The 13868-nt window shown below is 37.6% G+C and overlaps 1 protein-coding gene across 1 annotated transcript in view; it reads right to left on the bottom strand.

Moving 5' to 3' along the window:
- Positions 1 to 3668: 3668 nt before the first annotated feature.
- Positions 3669 to 13868, bottom strand: part of Bdp1 (B double prime 1, subunit of RNA polymerase III transcription initiation factor IIIB) — an 81588-nt gene continuing 71388 nt past the window's right edge. The window contains exons 35-39 of the mRNA XM_048368500.1: positions 11101 to 11305; positions 10417 to 10453; positions 8559 to 8826; positions 7377 to 7614; positions 3669 to 4109 (exon numbers count right to left, since the gene is read on the bottom strand). Of these exons, the coding sequence (XP_048224457.1) occupies positions 3978 to 4109; positions 7377 to 7614; positions 8559 to 8826; positions 10417 to 10453; positions 11101 to 11305 (880 nt within the window). The 3' untranslated portion in view covers positions 3669 to 3977. The remainder of the gene's footprint in view (positions 4110 to 7376; positions 7615 to 8558; positions 8827 to 10416; positions 10454 to 11100; positions 11306 to 13868) is intronic.

Here is a 13868-nt window from a genome sequence, read left to right on the forward strand (position 1 = left end):
GGAGTTTCAAGGTTAAACCCGTGCCCTCCTAGGAGTAGGCGCATCCACCTGCATCACGTGAGCCCCGCCAAGTCCAAGCACCAATTCTAACTAGAATGACAGGTTAGTTCAAACACATACTATGAGACGGACTGTAACCCTATTGGCCACCTGCTTGCGGCCTGCCATGCTCTCTAAGTGCTGTATCCTCATTGGCCGCCTGCGTGTGGCAAGTGTGTCTGTGATGTTTGCCTTATAACCAGGCTGGAAGGCCACATGGTCACGCGGTTCCAGCACACATGCGGGCCTTCCCAGCTCCCGAGTCTGGGCCCTGATCCTGCACACGTGGTCGGCAGTTTCGGCTTCCAAGTCTGGGCTGTGACCAAGGCCGGCTTCCAAGTCTGGGCTGTGACCAAGGCCGGCTTCCAAGTCTGGGCTGTGACCAAGGCCGGTCGGTTCACTTTTTACTTCTGCAATAAATCCGACTTTTTGTCATCTTGTAGCTGGAGACTGTGTTATGGACTCTTGGGGGAACCAGAAATCCCCTCTTGGGACCCCGTTTCATTGTAGCGAACCCCCACTCTACTTCAGTCTCCACAAACACTCCTGTCAACAAAGATTTGTGGTCAACTGTTGGGCTCAGTGGCCACCCCTGGTGCCGAGAGACACAAGGAGAAACTGCTGGAATGGGGGGGTGGGGAGGGGGAATGGCCAGCAATGGACTTCTATGTTATATCCAGGAATAAAGTGCCCCCCACTTCTCTCTCCACAGAGAAAACAAGGCACATGGGGAGGACAGTCTGGAGGGCGTGCACATGGCTGTGCTTGTTACATACGGCTTGAAACTCGGGCATTTGTGCTCTCACTTGGTTTTTAACACTCAAGGCTGGTGCTCTACCATGTGAGACAAACCTCCACTTCGGGGTCTGTGATGGTAAATTTGAATGTGAGTCGTACAGGGGCTTTTCTGCCAAGTTGGCAAACTGCAATCCTCTTATCTCAGCGCGGGTAGCTAGGATTATATATATGCATGAGCCATTGGTGCTGGTCTGTGCTTGGTTCTTATATATTAAATTTCATTACATAAGGAAGGAAAAAACAAAAAGCAAGCAATATTTCAAATGTGTAAGGAAGTCACTTCTTATTCTTGCAAAATCAAAATAACTTTATTAAATTCTTGTTATGAATAAATTCCTCCAGTTATACTTTTATACAAAGTACAGACTACATGTTTAAAAAGTCACCAGTTAGCTAAGAAAATACGTTCAGTTATTTAAAAAGAAAACACAACAAGTGGTATAAAATAACTTTTATTTACATAATTTATATCTATAGAACATAACGGCTTTCTTTAGAACAAGAAAATTTACAAATGACAGGTATTGCTTCTTTTGTCAAAGATGTCGTCAAGCAAGTTACTATACATGGTCACTTCTATTTAATATGGTGGTAAACAGTAGATACTAATCTTTTCATCTGTGCGTCAATCACTTATCAACAATTATAGACTTTTAAACCATTACATTGGTCACTTGGATCTAAGTGTTCAGGAGAAAAGGACAAGAAAAGATAAAGACTTTAAATCACATCTCTTTTAAGATTTATAAAATAAATTATTTGCAACATCTTCCTTGCATCAATTAGACTTAACAAATCTCTTCTACCTTGCAAGGTGAATATACTGATTAAGCTTCTCTTTCTCCAAAGATCTGTTTTAATGATCTAACAATAGGAAAATCTGTTGACTAATTGATTCTCTGAACAATGAATAGCCCTGTATTCTTGATGCAGTAAGAAGTTGCATCTTCAAAAAACCAGAAAATTGGTTTATTGTATATGAACAAGAGACAAGTGGACAAAGAAAAAAAAATACTATAAAGGGATAAACAATAGTTTAGTCATAGCAACCTAATATTCCAACTGACATTACTGATATAATTAATCAAAACAAGTTGTTTCAATTTTACAAAACCTGTATTAAAATAGCAAAGTGATTTACTATCGTGATTTTTGTGACATAAGTCACATGTGATAAATGTATATTTATTAGTTCCACCCAGATTTATAAGCTGCCCCTTCGTGACAAAAAAAAAACCCCAAATACCATAAATTTCACTAGAAGGCAATCAATAAAAAAATAATGTTCTAATCCCAGATTTCAACCAATTTGCATCTCTATTATACCTGCTGAATCATATCCTCTTTTACTAAAGAACTTGAGAAAACTGGCCAACCACTTGTTCAATATACAAATGCTAAAATTTTCAGTTTAAAATGTTTTCCCATTTGAAATACTGATGATTTCATAATGCATTCCATAGCTTTTAGGCACAACTGACAACTTCAATAACAAGTAACTCATACATAAAGACAGCAGCACCTTGTGGTTTAAAAAAAAATACTGTTGAGGGGAGGAATCAAATTTAACACACAATACAGGTGTCGCTAGTTAGTGAAGTACTCTGCTTTCACATGCTACTGAAGGACTAAAAGCACTGGACTGTTGTGTCTATTACCCCCCAAATATGTTTCAGAAAAAAAAAAAAAGTTTCCAACTCCCAAACCAATGTATCAAAGGATTTTTCAACTAAATCCAAAATAAATATGCTCTTTGAGAAATTTTCATTGAACTGAAAATTTTACTTGGGTAGATTTCATACATCTATATGTACACACATGTAGATTATATACGTAAATCAGCAAATCTCAAAATTATTAAACACTTAAATTCATATTGATGATAATCACTGACATTATAAAATCTTTTTAGCTTTTCCTTTGTTTTTTTCTTTTTTTTTTTTTTTGGTGCCAGTCATGGGGCTGAGCTTTTATGCTCAAGGCTAGCGCTCTACCACTTGAGCCACAGCTCCATTTCCAGCTTTTTGTTGGTTTAATTGGAGATAAGAGTCTCACAGACTTTCCTGGCACAGCTGGCTTCAAATCATGATCCTCAGATCTCAGCATCCTGAGTAGCTAGGGTTACAGGCGTGAGCTACCAGCACCTGGCTCATTTTAATTATCTTTAAAATTAAAGAAGGAAAAGAAGACAAACATTAATTGTTAACAGTTCTTTACCCACAATCTGAGACGTGAAAATTAAACTGAATATCCTTTAAAATAAGAAAATTTTAAATAAATAAAGCTCTTTGATCTGCTATCTTATAAATAAATTTAAGTACTGCCTATCCAGTTAGTAATGTTGTATCACCAAGAATTAGAAAAATACGTATTCTCAGTCACACAAATAGCTGACAATAGGAAAATTTCTAACTCTGTCATGCTAAAATGGAGTTTCAATCTGCTTTTGTGTCCTTACAGGCAACTGAAAAGGACTTCAACATATCTCCAGAAAGCAAATTAAAAACAAAAAGTTTACAAAAGAAGTTCACTACACATTAAATACAATCAAACGCCAAATATGTCAGGGCTGTGATGTATACACGTATTCACAACATTCCCATAGGTCCATATGCTCCATTATAGGAAGAGTCAAAATGTAAACAAGAGTTGCTATTTCTGTCTAAAAGAGCAGTCTTTTTTTTTTGTGTGTGTGCTGGTCCTGGGGTTGAACTCAGGGCCTGGGCACTGTCCCTGAGCTTTTCTGCTCAAGGCTAGTGCTCTACCACATGAGCCACAGCTCCACTTCCGGGCTTTTTGGTGCTTAATTGTAGATGAGTCTCAATAGACTTTCCTGCCCAGGCTCGCTTTGAAACGTGATCCTCAAATAGCAGCCTCCTGAGTAGCTAGGATTACAGGAGTGAGCCACCTGCGCCCGGCAAAGACAGCAGTCTTAATTACTTGCTAATTTCCAAAATGCTGAATCAATCAAAATAAAATTCAGCAATATTTTTCACTGATTACAAAAGCTTCCAACGAAGCTTACTATATATTCAAAATTAACCTAAGTTAAAATAGACAGTGATATGTTTTTCTCAGTACTGCATTGACTCTAAAACTCCCAAGCTTAAAAAAGAAAGAAAAAAACAAAACCAATTATTTTATACTATTTCATCCATTTCAATGAATATATCACCAAAGAAATATTCTGAGACTGTGGGTGGCTCATCTTCAGGTGCCCGTTTTTGGCCACTTTTACATTCTCCTTTTAGTGAGGGTTGATCACTAGAAACCTAAAAAGGTAACAAAAATAAATATTGTATAAATATTTATATAACTATTACTAGTGAGGGCTAGGGATGTAGCACAGTGGTATGTGATCGCCTAGCATGCACAAAGCCCTAAGTTTAATCCACAGTCCTGGAGAGGGAAAAAAAAGATATATAGTCCTAAACATAGTATTTCAAGAATATTTGTAGCATTAGTTATAATAATAAAATTGGATGCAACCTAAATATATTATACTGTAACAGGTGACTCAGTGTTATAGTGTATCTATGATAACCTACTGCACCTTAATTTCAATTAATTTTTCGAAACATACAAAAACAAAAACTGTGTATCTGATTACACTTCTTTTATTATCTTTTTTAATTTATTTATTTATCACCAAAGTAATGTACAGAGGGATTACAGTTTCATACGTACGGTAGGGAGTACATTTCTTATCAAACTTGTTACCTCCTCCGTTTCTTTTTATTATCTTTAAGTAGGTGTACAAAGGAGTTGTTAAATAATGAAGCAGGTTATGAAGACAATATATCTTGATCAGTGTCACCCTTTTCAATATTCTCATTGTACTCTGTATGCCTTTTTCCAGTGAAGACCAAAGCTCTACTACTTGAGCCATATCTCTACTTCCAACTTTTTGGTGGTTTACTGGATATAAGAATCTCGCGGACTTTTTCTGCACTGCCTGGCTTCGAACTTTGATCCTCAGATCTCAGCCTCCTGAACAGTTAGAATTATAAGTCTGAGCCACTGTCAACCAGCTAAAACATTCTGAAATCTATAAAATTAAAACATTTAATCTGGTATAAAAACAAAGTGACACATGAAAGAGAATAGTGCTCAAAGGAAACAGCATAAATCAAAGAGATGCTATATTAAAGATTATCACAATCATAAATCTGTAAAAAGAAAAATTGCTGGCATTGTGGCTCAAGTGGTAGAGCACTCATCTAACAGGCATGAGGATCTGAATTGAAACAATAGTACCATCAAGAAAAAAAATAAGATAGCTACTTAGTGACACAGGAACCAACACTGGTATAAACAATCTCGCTACATATGGAAATAGTGTCTGATAAAAGTTACATGTTAAATAAAAATAAATTCTAAATGAGTCAAAGACTTAAATGACATTAAAATAGTAAAACCGACTATAATGTAAAAGGTAAATCACTCTTTTTTTTGCCGGGGGGGCGGGGGGGGGCCTAGTCCTGGGGCTTGGACTCAGGGCCTGAGCATTGTCCCTGGCTTCTTTCTGCTCAAGGCTAGCACTCTGCTACTTGAGCCACAGCACTACTGCTGGCCATTTTCTATATATGTGGTGCTGGGGAATTGAACCCAGGGCCTCACGTTTACGATGTAAGCACTCTTGCTACTAGGCCATATCCCCAGCCCAGTAAATCACTTTTATTTATCCTAGGTGAAGAGGAGAGGGTATCTTTTCAAATGACCTGAAGTCAGAGCCATCAGAAAAAAGATTCCTAAATTCACCTAAATAAAAGCAAAAAATGTCTGCATGGCAAAAGCATCTATAAAATCAAAAACAAATGACATGTTTGGGATTAAAGCTGTAACCTGTGTCAGAAGTGGGTGTTTTCACCCATAGTAACTACAAATCGAAAAGAAAAAGATAGCCCATTTTGTCAAATGACATGAACAGGTGTTTTACAGAAATACAACACAAATGACTCAGACACGATCAATCTCACATAGTTAAGAATATGTAGTTATTAAAAAAAAAACTCCATAAGGACTCAAAAGAGAAAAGGACTGTTAACACATTAGTGTGAGAAAAAGAGACCCTAAGCATAGAAACTGATACATTTTCCCTGGAAAATAATCAGGCAGTAATTACCTAAAGAATAATCACTGCTTTTCACTAAACAATTCATTTCTAGGACTATGGATATATGTGCAAAATGATTCATTTCCAAGTTAGCTATTAACATATTTTGTTGTTGCTTTGCAGAGCCCCATTCATGCTGGGCAAACACTTTATATTTCAGCCGTGCCCCGAATACTAATAAAACTTTACATCAACTCTGGATCAAAGCCAGGGACTCAAGCATGCTAGGCAAGCTATATACCCCCTACCCCCAGACCTGACACATTACTTCAAATAGTTATAGACAACCTAAATGCCTATGAATGGAAGACAAATAATACAAGATGGTACAACCAAATAATGAAATCCTATGTAATCATCAAAATAATGCTAGCCAGGAGCTGGTGGCTCATGCCTGTAATTCTAGCTACTCAGGAGGCTAAGATCTGAGGATAATGGTTCAAAGGCCAGCCTGGGCAAGAAAGTCTGTGAGACTCTTATATATACAATACACAATTAATCACCAGAAAACCAGAATAGCACTGTGGCTCAAAATGGTAGTGCTTGCCTTCAGTGAAAGAGCTCAGGGACAGCACCCAAGCTCTGAGTTCAAGCCCTAGCCCCAGCACCAAAAAAAAAAAAAAAAAAAAAACCCTCAGCTCCTCCTGATAGCCTTCCAATTGCTGGGCTTACAGGCATATAAAACCCTATACACAAACCCTATACACCCTATAAAACCCTAAACACAAGCTATAAATAAAAAATAAATCAATAAAAATATATGAACAAAACCACAAGGGAAAGTAACCATACAAAAGAAAAAAAACAAGTGCAGAATAAGCAATGAAATGCGAATGAAACTAATGAAATGGTATTTCCACTCCTCCTCCACCGTATTTGGTAGAAACTGGAATTAAGAGGAAGCACTTCTATCTAGATAATGTAAGCACGGGCATCATTAGCCTGGCACTGCCACACTGCTGGGAAGTACAACTGTCCTGAAACGTTATTTGGCAATGATAGGTCATAGACACAGGCTCGCTGCTTAATATTTGCATTTAGTGGACAGAAGTGAAATACATACAAATCCTAGTTTTATGGCTCCTGAATTCTTAAGAGAATTAGGATATTTTCCTAGTGCAAATAAAATGCACACAGTGCTTCATTTTGCTTCCGAGTTCCATGATTCTTTGCGTTAAAGGACCAGCAATTAAGTGTCCATTGATGGCTAGTTCAATGGTTCTGTGGGAAGCTAGCTCTAACTTTCTAACTCAATACAGTACCTTTATTTTCTTCTGACTGAGGTTTTGATAAGGAAGAAATGGATAGAAGTTGCTATGAAGTAATTTCTGATAACCAAATGAAAATAAAAATACCAGGTTTTCTCTAGGTAAGTATTATATGCAACTCATTTTAACAATCAAACATAGGAGTTACCACATACCTGAGCTGCTAAACTGCCAGTATTCTGGGACTGAGTATTAACAGTTGTAAGCACATTGGAGGACTCTTGATGTTTTTTGTGGTCTTCTTTAAGTGTACTCGACCTTTTCAAATTTCGTCTTGATATAGGTATAATAGGTTTTAGGCGCTTCTTACTATGTAACTGAGTAGATTCATCAGGCTCCACACTATTCTTTGGACATATTAAAGACAAAAATCCCAGGGGTCTTCTACCAGGTCTAAAAAATACAAACATAAAAATATTCAAGAATATCTAGTAAGACAAATGTTTTTTTCTTTCTTTCTTGTTTTTTGTTTTGTTTTGTTTTTGGACGGAGGATCTCACTGTGGGAACTAGAGGTATAGTTCCAAGTGGTAGGATGCCAGTCTTGAGCAAAAACAGCCGAGAGAGAACAAGAGGAGTTCAAGCTCTAGTACTAGCATAACTCCCAACCCCCCATCCTTCTTTCATACTATTTTTAGCACATAAAGACAGGACTTCATGAAAGCTAGATAACCAAAACAATACATTGTGATTACATACGACTGTTTAAGATGCACATGTCCTTTATCTTAGTGGATACCAGTGCATACCAGCCCCTGCAACTCATCAGTTTACAGTTTTAACACTGCTAATAAGCCAAGAATTGTTGATAACTCACAAGATTGGTTTCTGGAGTATGAAAAAAACTATGGAAAAAGTTGACTTTAGGCCTAAATTCCATTTATTTGTATGGAAAGAAAGCCATGGTGTACCTCATTAGTATAGTTCAAGGGAAGAAAATTAAGGATTATTTGGAAATTTAATTTTAAAAAACTTTGAGAACTGTCTCTGACACTAGCTCTTCATTTTACATCATCCACATGTTACATTAGTTTCTAATATATAACAAAATATAAAATAATAAAAATAATTGCTGGACAATATGCAAAAGAGGGTACCATACCTTCTAAGGATTATCTATCTAAAATAGCCAAAGCTTCAATGCATTTACTTATGGAATGCATTTATCTGGAACACTATTGTGTTTTCTTTGCCAAAGTGTCTTCCCTTTACATTGTTGATGAAGGATATATTTATAAGACACCAAACTCAGTACTGAACTTTATAATGTCCATTTCATCTAGGCTGTACTTAATGAATGACTCAGGGGGACACTTATTAAAGAGTTGCTCACGATACCTGGATAGTGGGGCTTTTGAAGGCAATGCTCCTTTATCTATCTGTTCAGATTTAGAAGCAGTATTAGTTCTTTCTTCTTTATCAGACACAATCATTTCATCTTGAGGCAACTGAACCATGCTCCTTTCTGCACAAAGATCTCTTATATTGTCATATGGAATAGATCCTGTATTCTGAAAAGTTGGCTCCAGTTGTTCTTTTTGAGGTTCTTGAGTTGTATGTGTGCTTCCTGAGGCAGAAAAAATGCCTTTCCCCTTGTAAGACACCCCTTAAGAAAAAAAAGAGCAAGTCATTATATCAAAATAAACACACTCAATTCAACTGCAATACTTGAAAGAAAAAAAAACATAGTATTCATTACAGCACTCCTTTAGTAAGAGAAGGCTAAATTATAATTAGGGGAGCTAATTGGATTAAAAATATCTAGTTAGAAATTTTTTAAAAAGAATATCTAGATAAAAGCTATGACAACAGCTTCTGCAAAATAAATCAATATATAAAATAGCCCTATTCCTGTTTGATATGATATGTCCTCCCCTTTCCCCCCACAAAATCCGTGAAATAGCAAAATATTTCCTTAAAAAAAAAGGCTCCTTAAAAATGTAGAAGTGCTGGGAATGTGGCTTATTGATAAAGTGCTTGCCTAGCACACATAAAACCCTGGGTTCAATTCCTCAGCAGCACATAAACAGAAAAAGCTGGAAATGGCACTGTGGCTCTAGTGGTAGAGTGCTGGCCTTGGCAAATAAATAAACAAACAAACAAACAAACGAATGAATGAAATGAATAAGGGCCATACAGGAGCTGGGAATATGATCTAGTGGTAGAGTGCTTGCCTCATATACATGAAGCCCTGGGTTCCATTCCTCAGCACCATATATATAGAAAAAGCCAGAAGTGACGCTGTGGCTCAAGTGGAAGAGTGCTAGCCTTGAGCAAAAGAAGCCAAGGACAGTGCTGAGTCCCTGACTTCAAACCCCAGGACTGGCCAAAAAAAGAAGCAAAATCAACCCAAAATTACAAGTAGTAACTCCTGAGGATGTATGGTATTTTGAAAAGCCAAACCCCCAGATTCTTTAATACTCAAGTCTAGCTAAAGACTTCCTTTCCATAACTAAACAGTAGACAAAGGCCAAAGCAGAAATTAAGTATGACAAAATAATGAGGAATTTGCTAAATAAAAACTCATTTGTATAATCTTAGCTACTCAGGAGTATGAGATCTAAGGATTGGAATAAAACCTAGGCAGAGGAGTCTGAGAAAATCTTAGCTCCAATTAGCCAGCAAAATAACAAAAGTGGCTGGGCACTGGTGGCTCACACCTGTAATCCTAGCTATTCAGGAGGCTGAGATCTGAGAATCACAGTTCAAATTCAGCCCAGGTAGGAAAGTCTATGAGATACTTATCTCCAATTCGTCACCAAAAATATAAAACAAATAAACACCGGAAGTGGAGCTGTGGATCAAGTGGTAGAAAACCAGCCCTGAGTTCAACGCCAGGACCAGCAAAATAGCAAGGACAGAACAAGTGTATGCATATATGGAAATGCACAATGAACCTCTCTTGTACAACTAATGTATGCTAATAGAGATCTTTTTAAAAAATAATTATTTAGCATCTAATTTATAAAATTCAAATACTGAGCTATATAAGCCAAATTTCCCCATTAATTACAGGATGAAAGGAGCTTCTTTGGCTATAAATGTGCTAAGGTCTAACCTTAGCAAGAAAGAATTGTTCATAACAAAAGTGTTATTTTTAGAAAGAAGTGAGATGCATTAGAAATATTCAGAAGAACAAAGTAAAAAGTCTAAAGTACTTAGTAAATTGCAGCCATGTAAAGTTTCTTTCACTCACCTGCTTCCCGACAAACATCTGAGTCCTTTGAACACACCTGTTTGTAAAAAATGTACAAAAATATTTTAGAGGGCTGGGGATATAGCCTAGTGGCAAGAGTGCCTGCCTCGGATACACTAGGCCCTAGGTTCGATTCCCCAGCACCACATATACAGAAAACGGCCAGAAGCGGCGCTGTGGCTCAAGTGGCAGAGTGCTAGCCTTGAGCGGGAAGAAGCCAGGGACAGTGCTCAGGCCCTGAGTCCAAGGCCCAGGACTGGCCAAAAAAAAAAAAGAAAAATATTTTAGAAATTCTCCTAGTAAATAAAATTGAAATTAAATTGTCCTCTTCCTTCCTTTCTTTCCTATAAAGGGCCACACATCTTATAAGAACTCAACCATTTATGAAAAGATATTGCTCCTAGTATTTAAACTGTTCCTGAATGCACTGTAAGGGGCAGAGCTTCCAAATGCTATTTACCTCAGGGACAATCCCGACATCAACTGAGCAGCAACCCTAACACAAAAAGAAGTCAGGGACAGTGCTCAGACCCTGAGTTCAAGCCCCAGGACTGGCCAAAAAAAAAAAAAAAAACATAACAACATGATTATTTTATATACACATACAAAGATCTAAAGACCAAATGAAATATAGAAACAGCTATGTTGTGATTTGCCATCTCAGTTGCTTAATGGTTCTCTTACCTCAAAAGTGTGTTCTTGACAATCAGCTTCTGAAGGGAGTGAACATTTTTTGGCAGGAGGAACATAATCACTTTCATCATATCTGCAATGAAATCTCTTCCTAGATATAAGATCCAAATTAGCAGGAGGCTTTTCAGAGTCATCTCTTCCACAATTAGATAAACAAGTGGCATCTTGAACAATGGAAGTTACTGGTAAATTCAAACTGCATAGGAAAAACATACATGTAAAACCAGGAAGTCAGAAAGTTTTTCATGAAATTCAAGTCTGCAGAACCAAAACTTCAAAGCAGTAAAGCAATGGCCATAAAATAAAAATGATAACTTGAGGTACATTCACACCCAAAGAATCACAACTTAAATTACACAATATTGAATTAAATCTGAGGTATATATACAGTATTTCTCTTATCAGTAATATTAAATTTTCTTTTCTTTATTATTTGGTGGGTGTTAGAGCTAGTCATTGAACTCAGGGTCACATGCTTGGTAAGCACTCTACCCCTTGAGTCAAATTCGAGTAATAAACTTGCAATCTAAAATGTTCCTTCGTAATACATAAGGCTTAAATTTCTAATAAAACTTGATAAACAATTGTTTTAATAGTCAAGTTAACTTAATACTTCTACAATAAAGAATTCAAATGAAAATATCAACAATATATAAAAATGGAGGTGAAATGAACAAAGATGAAAAATGTCATAATGAAACTCAATATTTTGTGAGATTAATATATACTAATGAAAAACTTTTTTGTTTTTCTTTGTGTCCGTCGTGGGGCTTGAACTCTGGACCTGGGTGGGCACTGTCCCTAAGCTCTTCAGCTCAAGGCTAGTGCTCTACTACATTGAGCCACAGCACTACTACCCGTTTTCTGGTAGTTAACTGCAGATAAAGTCTCATGAACTTTCCTGCCCGGGCTGACTTTGAACCGCAATTCTCAGATTTCAGCCTCCTGAACAGCTAGGGTTGCAGGTGAGCCACCATCGCCTAGAAATGAAAAACTTTTTAAAAGAACGCATAGGTGGTGCCTATACTTATTACATATTATATATGTGGTGGCTCACATATATAATGCTAGAGACTTAGGAGGCTGAGACTTGAGGATTGCAGTTCAAAGCCAGCCGAGGCAGGAAAGTCCCATGAGACTCTTACTACTAATTAGTCAAAACAAAACAAAACAACAACAACAAAAACCTGCTAGAACTTGTAGGCAGGGAAAGGAGGGGAAATCTAGGGGAAAGCAAAAAAAGGAGTGACACGGTCCAAAAAAAAGAAATCCAACAATGCCTAATAACAATAAAATTGTATATGCATATATGTATATAGTTTATTTGCTTTTAAAGAAAAACTGGGAGTAAAGCTGTGGTTCAAATAGTAGAGTGCTCGGGGGCTGGGGATATAGCCTAGTGGCAAGAGTGCCTGCCTCGGATACACGAGGCCCTAGGTTCGATTCCCCAGCACCACATATACAGAAAACGGCCAGAAGCGGCGCTGTGGCTCAAGCGGCAGAGTGCTAGCCTTGAGCGGGAAGAAGCCAGGGACAGTGCTCAGGCCCTGAGTCCAAGGCCCAGGACTGGCCAAAAAAAAAAAAAAAAAAAACAAATAGTAGAGTGCTAGCCTTGAGTACAATAAAAGAGGGACAACGCCCAGTTCAAACTCCAGGACTGGCACCAAAAAAAAAAAAAAAAAAAAAAAAAAAAAATACCAAAATTACTTCTAGACAGGTACCTGTGGCTCACATCTGTAATCCTAGCTACTCAGGTAGCTGAAACCTGGAAGTACATGGTTCAAGGTCAACTAGGGCAGAAAACTACACAATTCTCCATCTCCAGGAAAAAAAAGTCCAGCTAGAAATGTAATTCAAATGGTAGAGAGCCAGCTAAACAAGCAAGCCAAGCAAATGCCACACTGTTCAGTTCAAACTCCAGCTGCACCTCAAATACTGTTACAATGGCCATACTACCAAAAGTGATCTATAAATCTAATTCAATCTCCAAAAAAATACCTATGACATTCTTTATAGAAAAAGAAAAACACAACAGACACCTCACACCTGTAATCCTAGCTACTCAAGAGGCTGAGATCTGAGGATCATGGTTCAAAGCCAGCCCAGGCAGAAAGTCTGTGAGACTCTTATCACAACCACCAGAAAACATGAAGTGGTGCTATGGCTTGAAGTGGTAGAGCACTAGCCTTAAGCGAAAGAGCTCAAAGATATCACCCAGACCTTGCATTAAAGCCCCATGACCCACAAAGAAAAGAAAAAAAAAAAAAAAGAAAGAAAGAAGAAAAGGACAACTATAAAATTTGTATGGCAACACAAAAATATCCCAAACAGCCCAAGCAATCCTAAGCAAATAAAATGCTGGAGGTATCTATCACAATACCTGATTTTGAAATGTACTACAAAGCCATAGTAACAATATCAGCATATAAAACAGACAAAAATATAGAATAAATACAATAGAGGTCCCAGAAATAAAGCCACCCATCTATATCCAACATGCATGAAAAACAAAAACAGCACCTTTGACAAATAGTGCTGGAAAAACTGCATATTCACTTGTAATAAGACCTTATAAGACTAGGGGCTGGGAATATGGCCTAGTGGTAGAGTGCTCGCTTTGTACACATGAAGAAGCCCTGGGTTCGATTCCTCAGCACCATATAGATAGAAAAAGCCAGAAGGGGCGCTGTGGCTCAAGAGGTAGAGTGCTAGCCTTGAGCAAAAGAAGCCAGGGACAGTGCTCAGGCCCTGAGTCCAAG

The sequence above is a fragment of the Perognathus longimembris genome, chromosome 19, assembly GCF_023159225.1.
Source record: "Perognathus longimembris pacificus isolate PPM17 chromosome 19, ASM2315922v1, whole genome shotgun sequence".
Lineage (NCBI taxonomy): Eukaryota > Metazoa > Chordata > Mammalia > Rodentia > Heteromyidae > Perognathus > Perognathus longimembris.